This window comes from Leguminivora glycinivorella, chromosome 19 (genome assembly GCF_023078275.1).
Source record: "Leguminivora glycinivorella isolate SPB_JAAS2020 chromosome 19, LegGlyc_1.1, whole genome shotgun sequence".
NCBI lineage: Eukaryota > Metazoa > Arthropoda > Insecta > Lepidoptera > Tortricidae > Leguminivora > Leguminivora glycinivorella.
The window spans coordinates 12,318,366-12,334,947 of NC_062989.1; the positions used below are offsets into that span (position 1 = coordinate 12,318,366).

Sequence of the window (16,582 nt, forward strand, 5' to 3'; positions counted from 1 at the left end):
CGTGATGGGGGAGCGCTTCCACGATGTCTGATTAATGCTAACCAGACTAAAGCATAGTTAACATAGTATTGGCACGCGTTTAGCGACGAATAAAAAAAATATATTTAAAAATTAAAAAAATCTGATAATCACATCTTAATTTTAATACGTTGATAACTCTATATTAGAAATTTGGTTGATCTAACTTTTTGCGTTTGTAAGTTATTGATGATGGACGTTGACCGGCGAAAATGCACTGTGAACAAATACGTGAAAAATCCCCTTGGTCTGGGTCAATGATTGCTAAATTGTTGAATTTCCAGAAAACTACTAGGCAATAATTATTGCCCAAATCATTATTTCATTAAAGGACAATTAAATAATAGTGGCAAAATAATTCAAAATATCCACTCCTTGCGGTCCACACGGAATCAACAGACAAAAAAGATGGATGAAAATCTTGTTCAGAGGATGATGTATTTTCAGAAAAGTCCGTAATTTTGTGCATAAACATACTGATTATATAATGATTGAAATATATGTGACATGCTATAAATTAATAAACGATCTTTTATATTCTGCAATAAAAAATATTGTTTACTTTTTCTTTTCATTTAAAAATTAAATTCCTCCCATCCCGTACCAATTCTAAATTAACTATGCTTTAGGTGGGATATCCCGGTGGCAGATGACTACTCTACACATGTCTAAGGATATCTTTAACTTACCTAAAATTACCAGTAGTTGGGATGATCGGTTTTTTCGTAATCGCTGTCAGCTAGTGTGATGACGACGAGTGAAGCGAGCACAACTGTTAACTCCATGAATGTCTATGAGGTGGCCTACATCTTCCAATAATTTAGCGTGGTTTCTGTTTCCTCCTTGAGTCTACATTTCTACCAGTAGTTGGGATGATCCGGTTTCCGCCTATGGTCGTCATCAGCCAACGTGTCAGCGGAGCTCGACGAGGGTAGCGACCTTGGCTGCGGGGGGAGGGGAGAGTCGGCGCGGCGCGCGGTGGCGAGTGCCACCACGATGTCGACGAGAAGGGGTTGTGGGAGGGTCTTTATGGACTCTTGGTGCGCCAGCTGTGGAGAGAAAACTATGTGTTAACATCTTTTCTCGATCAATAAGTTTTGACAATTAAATGTAAACGTCCAAAAACATGAAAAACAAAGGCCGCGAAAATATGTAAAAGCAGTCAATTCGAAATTATTTTCTTGTTAAATGCCTATTAGGACAAAATTAAATAAAAATCAAATCCGTACTAATATTATTGTAAATGTGAAAGTGTGTGAAAGACAAAAGGATACATTGTCCGTCCTTTCACGGCAAAACGTAGCGACAAATTGATGTGATTTTTTAAGTGAAGATAGTTGAAGGGATGGAGAGTGACATAGACTACTTTTTGTCTCTTTCTAATCGCCCCACTTACCTAAAATGGGGGGTTAAAGTATGTATTTTTTCTAATTTAATACGAGCGGAGCCGCGGGCAAAAAAATCATCTGCAAATATATCAAATAACATTGTAAGTAATGTAATGGCTACCAATATTGCTGGTAACAAGGCTTACCTGATAGAAGTTGTGCACGATCATTTTCAGAGCATATTCCTTGATGTCGGCGGCTCGCATTCGGTCGGCCGCTTGCAATATCGCTAGCACATTGTCAGGGGTGACATTGCTCTGTAGATTGTGCTTGCAAAATACTTGGAGGCGGTTATTCGTGAAACCTGCGATGTAAGATTTCATTTAGACGGTTTTTAAGTGCATTCTGCTGTACTCCTCAGAGGAAATTACGTTAGGATGGAATAAATAGCACAAGCTGAGATACAGCAATTTCTTTTCACCACACCAACTGGTAAAGGCTTACTTTGTTCTTCGAAAACAGATAACAATATTGCATTTTATTCACAAGAGTATATACAATAGTACATTACATCAGAGGCCGGGAAAATGAGGATTTCCGGCCAAGTGGGTACATACGGCCGAGCGAGCGTGCGAGCGAGGCCGGATAGGGATACGAGGCCGGGAATCCGTTTTCACGCCGAGGCATGTATAGTGCTTTTCTCAAACATACAATGAAATAAAATAAAAAATGCTCTAAAGGACAATATTTTATAAAAAAAAGTTACTTTGCAGGCCTACGCCTAAAAAATAATATGAAATCCCTTTACAGTCCTCTCGAGTTGTTGCGCCCACAAAGCGATACTTCCCAGCCCATTTTAAGGAACGTAAAGACAATATTTCATTGCATGTTTGAGAAAAGTAATTTTATACAAATTTTGACAGTTTGGTAGAATTTATCCATAAATTATGATTTTGAATCATAATATTGAATAAATCCATACTATTATTATAAATGGGAAAGTGTGTGTGTCTGTTTGTTTGTCCGTCTTTCACGGCCAAGCGGAGCGACGAATTGACGTGATTATTTAAGTGAAGATAGTTGAAGGGATAGAGAGTGACATAGGCTGCTTTCTGTCTTTTTCTAACGCGAGCAAAGCCGCGCTTAAGAGCTAGTTGATAATAAATTGTAGTTTGATGTTTTATAGTCAGTACAGATGTAGTGCGAAAAGGGTTCCCTCCGTATTTTCCCGGAAACGTTCGTATTTGTCATGCTAGTTCAGGCAATGTCAGTACATCTTGTATTGAGACTAACTGAAATAGCATGACACGTTCGTACGTTTCCATAACAATACGAAGGCAAATCTTGGTTGGTGTGGCGACAAATTTTGTGATTCACTCGGTGGCAATATTTCTCTCGCAACGCTCAAGACTTCACTTTTTGAAATCTTTCGCTTCCTCGGGTATCAATATTAGCACGTGCGGTTAAACAACAACTTTGGCCCCTTGTAAAACAAATAACTATCGCAGAGGTCAGATTAATCGTGGTGAGTCTAGTTACTACCTACCTTGAGTCGAATAAATTCAGCTGATTTGTTGGCATTTATTTCGGAAATAATCTTGCATAAATTTCTAGGGTTTATGAAGGAAGGAAAACTCGACTTTTTGAAAATGAATAATTTCGCAAAAATATTTCTAACTAAACTTGTAGTAACTATTACCTACTCCTATGGTTATAGATACTTGTAGCAATATTTAGTATTTACCATAATAAATCGGCGCTTGGAACAAGTAAAGTGAATCTTCAGTAGGCATGTTGGTGTCTCCGTAGTAAATATAGCGCAGCAGCGAATCGAAAGCTTCTTCCGAAGGCACCGTGTCGCAAATTTGAATCTGCAAGGAAAAAAAAGATCTGTAAGGAAAGAGAGAGAGAAAGTCTTTCAACCGAATTATGACAGTAGCAATGTATACATTGCTATAGCAAACTAATGAATTGTCTCCTTATGAAACGAACAAAAAGCAGCAATGTATGTCGAACAGCCGCAAACTCAATAATTATAACCTCACACATCGCTGAAACATTATTTTATTATGCCGACGACGGTATTAATTTTTAGTTAAACTTGACTGGACAAAGAAGCAAAACCGTATTTGTCTATTTTTCACTAACCGAAGCGCGCGGCGAGGATGGAGCGGTGCCTTATGTTGTTGTCTCGCTCTAGTGTCGCTCTGTCCTGCTCTAGTGCACACACTTTCTACTAAATGGTAGAGTACACGTTAGTCACGTTGACCTCATCTAAATGGAGTAGAGTGGTTACACTACACCGGACTCACTTTGACAATGTTGTCGGTGGGACAGTAGGAGCAGAACATGGCCTCAAAGTAGGCTGAATGGAGCGGAGCCTTGTCTTGTTGTCTCGCTCTAGTGTCGTCCTGTCCTGCTCACATCCGCCCAACTAAATAGAGTAGAGTGGTTAAACTAGACTCACGTTGACAGTGTTGTCAGAGGGACAGAAGGATCGAAATATGGCCTCGAAGTAGACTAGATGGAGCGGTGACTTGTGTTGCTGTCTCGCTCTAGTATCGTCCTGTCCTGCTCTAGTGTCCTGCACACATCCTCCACTAAATAGTAGAGTAGAGTGGTTAGACTAGACTTAGACTCACGTTCTCCTCAACTAAATGCAGTAGTGGTTAGACCGGAATCACGTCAACAGTGTTATCGGAGGAACAGAAGGAGCGGACATGGCCTCGAAGTAGGCGGCGCGCGCGGCGAGATCCGGAGCGGTGCCTTATGTTGTTGTCTTGCTCTAGTGTCATCCTGTCCTGCTCTAGTATACTACACACATCCTCAACTGAATGGAGTATTAGAGTGGTTAGACCGGACTCACGTTAACAGTGTTGTCGGAGGGACAGAAGGAGCGAAACATGGCCTCGAAGTAGGTGGCGCACGCGACGAGGATGGAGAGGTGCCTAATGTTGTTTTCTCACTCTAGTGTCATCCTGTCCTGCTCTAGTGTACTACACACATACTCAACTGAATGGAGTAGTAGAGTGGTTAGACCGGACTCACGTTAACAGTGTTGTCGGAGGGACAGAAGGAGCGAAACATGGCCTCGAAGTAGGTGGCGCGCGCGACGAGGATGGAGAGGTGCCTAATGTTGTTTTCTCACTCTAGTGTCATCCTGTCCTGCCCTAGTGTACTACATTACACACATCCTCAGCTGAATGGAGTAGTAGAGTGGTTAGACCGGACCGGACTCACGTTGACAGTGTTGTCGGAGGGCCAGGAGCGGAACATGGCCTCGAAGTAGGCGGCGCGCGCGACTAGGATGGAGTGGTGCCTAGTGTTGCTGTCTCGCTCCAGTTTCATCCTGTCCTGCTCTAGTGTACTACACATCCTCAACTGAATGGAGTAGTAGAGTGGTTAGACCGGACTCACGTTAACAGTGTTGTCGGAGGGGCAGAAGGAGCGGAACATGGCCTCGAAGTAGGCGGCGCGCGCGGCGAGGTCCGGAGCGGTGCCTTATGTTGTTGTCTTGCTCTAGTGTCATCCTGTCCTGCTCTAGTATACTACACACATCCTCAACTGAACGGAGTAGTAGAGTGGTTAGACCGGACTCACGTTGACAGTGTTGTCGGAGGGGTAGAAGGAGCGGAACATGGCCTCGAAGTAGGCGGCGCGCGCGACTAGGATGGAGTGGTGCCTAGTGTTGTTGTCTCGCTCTAGTGTCCTCCTGTCCTGCTCTAGTGTACTACACACATCCTGATCTGAATGGAGTAGTAGAGTGGTTAGACCGGACTCACGTTGACAGTGTTGTCGGAGGGGTAGAAGGAGCGGAACATGGCCTCGAAGTAGGCGGCGCGCGCGACTAGGATGGAGTGGTGCCTAGTGTTGTTGTCTCGCTCTAGTGTCCTCCTGTCCTGCTCTAGTGTACTACACACATCCTGAACTGAATGGAGTAGTAGAGTGGTTAGACCGGACTCACGTTGACAGTGTTGTCGGAGGGGTAGAAGGAGCGGAACATGGCCTCGAAGTAGGCGGCGCGCGCGACTAGGATGGAGTGGTGCCTAGTGTTGTTGTCTCGCTCTAGTGTCCTCCTGTCCTGCTCTAGTGTACTACACACATCCTGAACTGAATGGAGTAGTAGAGTGGTTAGACCGGACTCACGTTGACAGTGTTGTCGGAGGGGTAGAAGGAGCGGAACATGGCCTCGAAGTAGGCGGCGCGCGCGACTAGGATGGAGTGGTGCCTAGTGTTGTTGTCTCGCTCTAGTGTCCTCCTGTCCTGCTCTAGTGTACTACACACATCCTGAACTGAATGGAGTAGTAGAGTGGTTAGACCGGACTCACGTTGACAGTGTTGTCGGAGGGGTAGAAGGAGCGGAACATGGCCTCGAAGTAGGCGGCGCGCGCGACTAGGATGGAGTGGTGCCTAGTGTTGTTGTCTCGCTCTAGTGTCCTCCTGTCCTGCTCTAGTGTACTACACACATCCTGAACTGAATGGAGTAATAGAGTGGTTTGACCGGACTCACGTTGACATTGTTGTCGGTGGGGCAGAAGGAGCGGAACATGGCCTCGAAGTAGGCGGCGCGCGCGGCGAGGTCCGGAGCGGTGCCTTATGTTGTTGTCTTGCTCTAGTGTCATCCTGTCCTGCTCTAGTATACTACACACATCCTCAACTGAACGGAGTAGTAGAGTGGTTAGACCGGACTCACGTTGACAGTGTTGTCGGAGGGGTAGAAGGAGCGGAACATGGCCTCGAAGTAGGCGGCGCGCGCGACTAGGATGGAGTGGTGCCTAGTGTTGTTGTCTCGCTCTAGTGTCCTCCTGTCCTGCTCTAGTGTACTACACACATCCTGAACTGAATGGAGTAATAGAGTGGTTAGACCGGACTCACGTTGACAGTGTTGTCGGAGGGGTAGAAGGAGCGGAACATGGCCTCGAAGTAGGCGGCGCGCGCGACTAGGATGGAGTGGTGCCTAGTGTTGTTGTCTCGCTCTAGTGTCCTCCTGTCCTGCTCTAGTGTACTACACACATCCTGAACTGAATGGAGTAGTAGAGTGGTTAGACCGGACTCACGTTGACAGTGTTGTCGGAGGGGTAGAAGGAGCGGAACATGGCCTCGAAGTAGGCGGCGCGGGCGACTAGGATGGAGTGGTGCCTAGGGTTGCAAAAAAACAGTTTTTTTTCTGGCTTGAAAAAAAAACATGAAAAAAAAACCGTGAAAAAAAACAGTTTTTTTTCTGGAGTATGTTTTTTTTCTAAAGTACGAAATCTCAAAATTTGCAAAGTAGTTAATACTTTTATACGGTTTTTTAGACTCAATGTTAACTATTAAACGAATTTAATCAAATAACTTTAATTTCTGGTCTTATAAAAGTAAGTTTTACGAAATTTGTAGTTGGTAGTTATCACTATTTACTGTTGGCTACACCACCGCCTCTCCACGCTACACGCAGCATCGGGGATTCCCCAATAAACGTTTGTATACTGAATGTTAATTGAATTAAAATGTACGTTATTGTTATTGAAACACGTTACAACTCACGAAAAACCGTTATTGTCGTATTATTTGTTCATCTGAAAAAAAAACCATATTTAGAAAAAAAACCATGGTGCTCGGTTTTTTTTCATGTTTTTTTTCACAATTCTGAAAAAAATCATTTGGTTTTTTTTCTATTTACAACCCTAGTGGTGCCTAGTGTTGTTGTCTCGCTCTAGTGTCCTCCTGTCCTGCTCTAGTGTACTACACACATCCTGAACTGAATGGAGTAATAGAGTGGTTTGACCGGACTCACGTTGACATTGTTGTCGGTGGGGCAGAAGGAGCGGAACATGGCCTCGAAGTAGGCGGCACGCGCGGCGAGGATGGAGCGGTGCGCGGGGCGCGAGGCGCCGCCCACGCGGAGACGGACGTCGCTTAGCGACGCCCCCGCGCCGCCGACGAATACGCACATGTCCTGTTCTAGCGTGGTTCCTGTAGGAAATAAGTGGTTTTAAGTAGGTTGTAGCGCTCCAAATAAATGTTCATAAGCGTTCTTAAGATATCGGAAACCTTCTGAGGTTTCTACCTTATGAGGTTGAGGTTTAACTTTCTGAGGTTTATAATAGACTACGCTAGTCGTTATTTTTCGGAGACAGCGGATAAGTTACAATTTCCACCACGACTTTTGTCTTCAAGTGTGGTCCAACACGACAACATTTAAAACACTACTACCTATACTAACCTATAATATCTTTTACACTTTCTTGCGGCGCTGACGGTTTGGCCTGTGGTCGATGCCGACGAAACACTTCATCTAGAGACTGTTTTCTTACATATTGTTAATAAAAATACAATATTTACTAACCTATAATATCTTCGTCACTTTCTTGCGGCGCTGGTGGTTTGGCTTGCGGCCGGTGCCGACGACGGATCATTTCTACCATTAGACTCTTTTCCATTGTTTCAAATTCCGGCGACATAACTATCTGTGTGAAGTTGTAATCTTTGACTAGAAACCTGCAACATAGAAAAGGTATTAATACATTTAAGATAACTTAGTCTCCTGAATATTTAGGCTGAGACAGTTTATTATGTAACTTCGTAGCTGATATGTTCAGTCGTATACACAAAGCATACAACACAAGCACGGAGTGGAGAGCTGGCAACACGTTGCTATAGTAATCGCAGAGGCCTTGAGAAATCGAGCAACTGGTACGCGTAGGCGAGAAATTGGGCGTAGCACATACCTACTAACACCCGCGGTCGTGGCAAGCCGCCCCTTAGATGGAGAGATGACATCTGCCAACTAGCTGGCGATAACCGGATGCGGATGGCAATGGACCGACAAGCGTGGAGGTATGGAGAGGAGGCCTATGTCCGAAGACGGGCGCTTTAAATGCTGCTATAGATAGATAGACATACCTGAGGCAGTATTCCTTGACGGAATGCAACTGAGCGTGATGAGCTGAATGGAGAGCTGGCAACACATTGCTGTAGCACAGGTTGGCTTTAAGGAATCGGGCGCAAAGTCCGCGTAGGCGAGGAATGTTCAGGCGCAGCGCTAGACGTAAGACTTCCATTACTTGTAGGATGGTGGAGGGCTTTTCGGGGTCCTCGTCTGTCGAAAAAAAATTGATAAGATAAGTAAGCTACAAAAAAATTGTAAAGAACCCGAACTCAGAACAAAAAAACTTTTTGTTTAGAGTAAAAACACCAGATCACCACGTAATTATAGTTTTTTGTGCAGAAACTAGAATACAAAAGTTAATTTCAAGCAAATGACAAGTGGTCCGCGTGGTGCAACGCTCGACGAGATAGCCGTCGGTAGTCTTGTTCCCTTACAATAGGCTAGTTTCCTATAAAATATTTTATGCAATGCACGAAGCACGAATGCATAGAAGAAAAATATGGACAGTAGTTATTTTTAAACATAATTTCTATTTAATATGTCAAAGGGACAATATAAAGTAAATGAATTGACCGTGACGTCACTCCTCAGTAATTCATAGTAATTCCATATTAGCAAATCGTTTTGACAGTTCTTAAAAAGAAGCTGTTTTGACTAGTAGGAAACTAGCCTATTAACTACATTGGAATGAGTTAGTTAAGAAATGGAACGCTAGTGTTCCATAGAAAGCGGTAATATCTCGGAAAATGATAATGATAAAGCCAAAAAATTTAGAGCGTGTACGAGGTCATAATGTGGAAAAAAATATTTCGTTGCTTGAATACTTACATTTTTCGCTAGGATCGATCCGGTCCGTGTATATAAAGTTGAGCACCATATCAAACGCTTCTGGTGTGGCTTCTAGTAACTTCAGTGTGAGACGTGGTTTAGCTTTGTAGTCGTATACTTCTAGAGGCTTTTCTAAGCCTTCGTCTATACGCCGAGATAGCTCCTCGCGCGATTCCCTGCAAGCAAAATGCAGTCGAATGTAGCACGTAAAGAAAACTGTATTAGCAAGTTACAGACATAAGCCAAATAAAAATAATTCCCGAATGAAAAGTGAAAGTTAAAAACAGTATTTTTCAGTACAGATGGTGCGTTTATTTCTTGTTAGGTCGAAACTTTAGAGGGTCATCTGTACTGAAAATCGCCGTACACGTGCGAAAAGGAAATTCATAACTCGTGTCGATTTAAAACACTCGCTTCGGTCGTGTTTTAACGTATTGCCACACGTTCCGGGCTTCCTGTTCACGAGTATCATAATCATAATGTATTATTATATGCTAGACACACTGGACTAACACAATAATTGTTCAGGATTCATAATATAAAATAAGGTGAAAATGTTACGCAATTTAGACGCTGGTAACTACACCATTGGTTTTTTTAGGTAGTATAAAGTATGTATGTACAGTCGACTACAAAGATATGTATCCACCTTTTCACCTTATTGCATTGTAATAAGGTGAAAAAGTGGATACATCTCTTTGTAGTCGACTGTAAAGTCAACCAATTGGAACCCTAGGCCATTGTACAACCATATCAAATTGACAAGCAGTAAGAGATTTCTTACAATCTGATTTATGACGTCACTGTGACATAGTTCTACAGTGGCCTAGGGTTCCAATTGGTTGACTGTACAGTCAACCTCTACGCCGTATTGTACAATACTCACTGTATCCGGGCACGTAGATACGTAGATCGAGCAGCTAACAGGGCTTGGTGAGCTAACACACAGCTCTCTTCAACCCCCACTAGGACGACCACGTCACAGAACTGCTGGGACTTTAGGATGCGACCGAAATCGTCGTGGAGCGTGCAGCGGGGGTAGTCTGACAGCTAAAAAACACAGTTTTGAATATGAGAAACAAAAACATATTAAATAAAAACATTTGACATATTAAACATGTAAAATCGGGTCACTCACGTAAAATTGTCAAAAATAGCTCCGTAACGAGGAGCACTTTCACTGAGCGCGACGCAGACTGCGGGCTGCAATACTCATCGGTCGCGGAGAGTTGCAGCCCGCAGTCTCCGTCGGGATTTCATCGCGCGCGCTCAGTGAAAGTGCTCCTCATTACCGGGAAACATGTGGAGCGATTTTCGACAATTTTACGTGTGTGACCCGATTTTTACATGTCTAATATGATAAATAAGATTTTCACGACAGGTAACCTACCTAAAGAGAAAACTTGACATACACGCATGACATGACGCTGAGTTTGACATACCTATGTCAAACTTGACATACCTATGTCAAACTTGACATACCTATGTCAAACTTGACATACCTATGTCAAGTTTTCTCATTGTTTTCTTCAGCTGAGGATACTACTTAGAGGAGGCACTAAATGTAAGGCCTGATTTAGACGCTGTGCGAACTCGCATGCGGTTTTAGTTACATTGCGGGCTGTTGAGGTTACATACAATTTTGCACAGCCATCAAATACCGCAATGTAATAAAACTCGTATACGACTTCTCGTACCGTCTAAATGGGAAATTGAAATCATTCAATTTTTTTTATCATTTTTCAAGTGTCCTGACTCGACGCTGCATAGATAGACAGATTAGATAGATACATTTATTGGTACTAATTAATACACCGTCAAACACTGTTACAATTATGTAAAAAATAAATAAAAAATACAATCTTTCAAATAAAATTCTAATAAAATGATGTCTAATTTGATCAAAGGAACTTCATGCTATTTCATACATTAAAAAATAAATAATAATAGTAATCATCAGAAAAGTGATATCAATACAATAATTACAACACAATTAGAAAATCAATGAAATTACAATTAAAAACAATAATAATAAATAAGAATTCGTAAATACGATTTTATTATGGCATTTTAGGTCATGTTTAATTTTTAGTTAAATTTTCATTCATCAAAGAACTTATAGCGTGCACAAGGGCGAATCCGCCCCGTTACACGTCTCACTGACCGAGCCTCTACTCAGGCCAAGTAGCTAACAAACGACCGCACCGTACGGCGACCTTGGATTTTTTTAGGAGAGTAAGAAACAAATGGGCCCTTTTTTTCAAAGTTGTCCACCCCACTTTTTGTGTAACATGGGTATTTTTTTACGCGATTCATACTCAGATTCGAGAGCTCTTTCGATCCTGATAGGAGGAAAAAAATGTCCCAAGATTTCTATACATTTTTTCGAACCTTCCATTCCGTTACCGCCATACAAAATGTATGAAAAAGTGGTAACGGAATGGGAAAACCTTGGGACACTTTTTATCTCCTATTAGGATGGAAAGAGCTCGCGATTCTGAGTGGAAAACACATAAAAAATCCAAATCTAAAAAAAAGTGGGGTAGACAACTTTGAAAAAAATGGCCCAAATAATTCTCGCTTACAGAACTAGATTTAGATAGAAGAAACAAGTTCATATATTTGTATAGGGGCTGAGCGTGTCAGATTTTGTACTGAAGTTGTTACTGTGATTTTAAATATGTCTCAGGCCCTTGAGTGTTCATAATTTTTATTTTGTTGAAATTAAATATCACGTAACGAGACATTTTTAATGTTTTTGTTGACTTCAGCTTACAAAAATTGACGCCCGAAAGAACTGCGATTAAAGACGGACATCCAGTGGATTTTATTTTACTGAGTTCATTTGACACGCTAAGTACGAGTAGATACGTTTGCTTGATCTATGGTATATATCGTCACTACTTTGAAAAAATCTCGTATCTCACGCTGCTCCTCAAAGTTAAAACGCAGTAAGTCTATATGCATTTAACACATATTTACTACAATTTTCTTTTCATTGACAGACGAAGATACAAGTTTTTTAGGGTTCCGTAGTCAACTAGGAACCCTTATAGTTTCGCCATGTCTGTCTGTCCGTCCGTCCGCGGATAATCTCAGTAACCGTTAGCACTAGAAAGCTAAAATTTGGTACCAATATGTATTATTATTATTGTTAGTTAAAGTGGGCCTTTGTGTGTCACGTCGACCAAGAGAGATCTATTGTGACGGCCCTTTGTGGTTAGATAACCTTACTTATGCCCGTTGAATCCAGGAAGTTCCAGATTCTTTGGGCTGTAAGGTCTTGTACCTCATAGGGTTGCAGTACCTGCCGCCCTAGGTAGATACTTCTCTTTGACATTAGTGGACCGCAGGAACAAAGGATGTGCATTGCAGTCTCCTCCGTTTCCTGGCAGAACCTGCATGTCGCCTCTTGTTTCAACCCCAATTGAAACATGTGTTTGTTCAGCTTGCAGTGTCCAGTCAATATTCTGGATACCGCGCAGATTTTGTGTCTTTTGAGCCCTATGAGCTCTTTAGCATATCTGCTGTTGAACGGTTTTATTAGGGCTTTCGAGTGTTCTTGTCCTCTCACGAACTTCCACCCATCGATTGCCCTTCTTTTTTCCAGGTTATTTAGCAGAGAATATGCTTCTCGTTTTGTGAATCCACAAAACGGTTCGGGGCCGATCAGGGGTGTGTCTGCGCCCTTTCTAGCGAGTTCGTCTGCTTCGTCGTTTCCGGTAATGTCGGAGTGCCCTGGTACCCATCTAAGTGTGACTTTGTTGGAGTTGGCCAGTGCGTTTAGGTTTGTTTTACAGTTCTGGACTAGCTTTGAGTTGGTTACCAATATGTATATCACTCACGACAACAAAGTGCAAAAATCAAAAACGGCAAAAAATGTCTTATTAGGGTACCCCCCCTACATGTAAAGTGGGGGCAGATATTCTTTTTTTATTCCAACCCCAATGTGTGATATATTGTTGGATAGGTATTTAAAAATGAATAAGGGTTTACTAAGATCGTTTTTTGATAATATTAATATTTTAGGAAATAATCGCTCCTAAAGGAAAAAAAAGTGCGTCCCCCCCTCTAACGTTTGAACCATATGTTTAAAACACAGAGAACCTCCTATAGAGTGGCAGTCTTGTATATTTGGTTCGCGATACGAGTCACCAGTGTTTGGGGTGCGAGGAGCGGGCGGGGAATGTGTTAAGCGCGCTGTGATTGGCCGTTTCAAGGACGGCGGGCAGTCGCGCCAGATGAAAAGGGACAGAAGTATGACTGTCCCTCTACTGACGCGTAAGTGGCCAATGTAAGTTGACCTATGCCGGCTCTGAATAAATTATAAATATGACTTATTTGTGGAATGTAATGCCGTCTGTTTTTAAATTTGAGCTTCTTGTTACCTTTCCACACCATTTCACACTACAGGTGGACATCTTTAAGGCATCAAAATACCCTTTTCCAATTTTTTTGTGCGAAAAACACGCGCTGCTTTCGGGTCTGTTACTTGGTCGATACTGATCGGGCACGGCGAGCGCCCGCGCTTATATCAGTGCAAATACTAGGAAGGCTGGCGACCGCGAGTCGTCTTGTAATAGATGTCTATAGGGGTTGGTCTGTGGTTTAAAAAATATGAAAAAAATCACAAAAGTAGAACTTTATAAAGACTTTCTAGGAAAATTGTTTTAAACTTGATAGGTTCAGTAGTTTTTGAGAAAAATACGGAAAACTACGGAACCCTACACTGAGCGTGGCCCGACACGCTCTTGGCCGGTTTTTTAAAAGTAGTGACGATTATGACATCTGTGTTCTCGCTGTGTCTTACAGGATACTACGTCGATGACATTGGTGCGGTACAGTTATGTGTTAGCACACCACGTGTGACAAACAAACCTGGAAGCAGAAGAGCTCGCCGCTTCGCACGTTGTTGTCGACGGTACCTCCAAAAACGTACAGTGCGTCGCCTACCACGGCGCCCGCGTGGAAAAGTCGCCCGACCGGGACTTGTGAATCGTGTGCCGGGTGTACCACAGACCTGATAATAAAATAACCATTTACGATGTCATACATTAGATTTAAGATAAGATAAGGTAATAACCTAACCACAAAATTAAACTTTTTAAAAAACCCCCGACCGCGACATAGTAGACCGATTTTCATGAAACATGGCTAAGAACACTCCCGACTAACTCAGCTTTCAAACAAAAAAAACTAAATCTCAATCGGTTCATCCCTTCGGGAGCTACGATGCCACAGACAGACACACACACAGACAGACAAACAGACAGACAGACACGTCAAACTTATAACACCCCTTCGTTTTTGCGTTGGGGGTTAAAACTGAATCCTCCGACTTTTACCTCATACCGCTGTATGAAACTCTAGTAATTTTCAAAAGATGACATTTATCACAAAATTGAGAGCCTTACGTTACGACTGTTTATGATTACCCAGCACCGGTCTACCACTTTTAAATACTGCGCAACCAAATGTTGGAATAATATTCCACCGCAACTTCATATGACACATACCACATCTGTGTATCAGGGTCAAAGCTGTGCAAGCCGCTAGGTAGGGTGCTGTTAGCGGCTCCGCCAAACACGTAGAGGTCCTTCCCTGTGACATAATCACGAATCCATAGCGGTACCGGCCTCCCACTTTTAGATACCGCGCAACCACATGTTGGAATAATATTCCACCGCAAGTTCATATAACACATACCACATCTGTGTATCCAGGTCGAAGCTATGCAAGTCGCTAGGTAGAGTGCTGTCTGCGGCGCCACCAAACACGTAGAGATGTCTTCCATGTGACACCATTACGTGACCGTAGCGGCGCGCCGGTGCGGGGCCCGCGCAACGGAGCAAGTGCTCTGTACATACTCGACTCCATCTGGAAAGAAAAAGGAATTTGAAATTCATGAAGATTGAGGCCGATAGATCATAGATAGAAAAAGGATCATATACAACATGCCGTCCTTTTTCTTCACGTAGGAGAAAAAAGGACACATAACATACAAACCTATGATCATATATAATTATATGATAAGATATAGGATAGTGTACTATTGACCTAAGACAAGTCTGTCATATAGCTAACGGCTCTGACGAGTCAGACCTAACTGCCTAAGGGTTTATAAAATATGACCCACACAAAAAAAAAAACAAATAAAGCTGTTTCTCTATCTCAACTTTGATAACAACTTCTCAGGTCGCTTTAGAAGTCTTTTAATTGCTAGGGTTAAAAATTCATTCAGTTACCTCAACTAATTTACAAACTCACGCGCGCGACTCAAAGTTAAATAGGGTTGACGACTACATAAAAAACCCTAAAAATGGCATTCTGTTTAGTCCGTCAGTTAGATCGTCCAAAAATACTGAACACATATTTTTCGCTTTTTCTAATTAATGAAAAAATACAAAGATATAGAGCTTCAAAGTTCCGGAGTGGGGGCTTGTGACGTCACTTCTAAGTAAAAATTATACCTAGGCGTGACGTCACGCGAAACTTCAACGCACTGTACCGTCGTCATGTTTCGTTTACGAGAAAAAAGAAAAAATACGTGTCTAAAATTCTTTGATAATCTAACTGACGGACTAATTAGTTTTTTTTAGTCGTCTCGCCTTTTGAAACACTGCATTGGTGATCTTGGCACTGCTCTGGCACAATATAATAAAGAGTACTATCGTACAGTATGGCCACTCCCGCTCCCCGCTGAAAGTGCCGCCCACCCCCTCTCAGTTACCTCACAGTTACCGCTTGTCAAAAACGCGAACAGTCGACCTGTCATATGTCACTCATACAAGCATAGTGATCGTTCACCTATACGAGCTTAGACTGTGTGCTAGGAACGCGCCTCTTTCATATATTTGATCGCCAGTGTCCGAGGTGTGGCTCCGGATTGTTGTCTACAAGTCGCATTTGACAACTGATTAATGACAAATCTTTATACATTACACGCTTTTTTTTCAAAATAGCAGAGGTACGGGGGAGTAAACTCACGTGTGAGTCTCGAAGTCGAATTGAAACAGTGCGTTGGTGATCTTAGCGCCGCTCTGTCCGCTGAACACGAACATTTTGCCTCTTGCTACTGCCACAGGGAAGTTGCAGCAGGTGGGAGGGCATTGATCTTTCTGTTCCACGCGCTCCCATTGATGGTTGTCACCCTATAACAGAAACAGGTATAAATCTGCGGTTTTTTGTCATTTCACAGCTTTGTGGATTTGACATTAGACACCTACGATCTAGCAAGAACTTGTCTGATAAAACATGGATAAAACTTTCTCAGGAAAGCGAATGTTGCAATCTAGTTCATTTGACAAAGTTTCTCCAAACATATCGACGCGAAACCGGCGCTAGCCCACGAAAAATCGCTCTTTACGGCCCAGCCACGACATTGGTCTAAGCGTGACAGCGGTGAGCGGCAGACATACGTGCGAATGAAAACTCCCATCGCTGTGTCTCGCTCCAATGTATGGCCGCCGCTCACCGCTATCGCGCTTAGACCAATGTCGTGGCTGAGCCGTTAGTCCGTTTTCACATTATCCGATCC

At 42.7% G+C, this 16,582-nt stretch overlaps 1 protein-coding gene across 1 annotated transcript in view; it reads right to left on the reverse strand.

Annotated features, from left to right (window-relative positions):
* Positions 1 to 740: 740 nt before the first annotated feature.
* LOC125236488 (leucine-zipper-like transcriptional regulator 1) overlaps positions 741 to 16,582 on the reverse strand; it is a 29,315-nt gene continuing 13,473 nt past the window's right edge. Inside the window, exons 6-16 of the mRNA XM_048143309.1 lie at positions 16,033 to 16,196; positions 14,752 to 14,922; positions 13,924 to 14,065; positions 9,932 to 10,095; positions 9,046 to 9,221; positions 8,232 to 8,427; positions 7,675 to 7,826; positions 7,123 to 7,301; positions 3,091 to 3,217; positions 1,553 to 1,710; positions 741 to 1,067 (exon numbers count right to left, since the gene is read on the reverse strand). Coding sequence (XP_047999266.1) covers positions 876 to 1,067; positions 1,553 to 1,710; positions 3,091 to 3,217; positions 7,123 to 7,301; positions 7,675 to 7,826; positions 8,232 to 8,427; positions 9,046 to 9,221; positions 9,932 to 10,095; positions 13,924 to 14,065; positions 14,752 to 14,922; positions 16,033 to 16,196 — 1,821 coding nt within the window. The 3' untranslated portion in view covers positions 741 to 875. The remainder of the gene's footprint in view (positions 1,068 to 1,552; positions 1,711 to 3,090; positions 3,218 to 7,122; positions 7,302 to 7,674; positions 7,827 to 8,231; positions 8,428 to 9,045; positions 9,222 to 9,931; positions 10,096 to 13,923; positions 14,066 to 14,751; positions 14,923 to 16,032; positions 16,197 to 16,582) is intronic.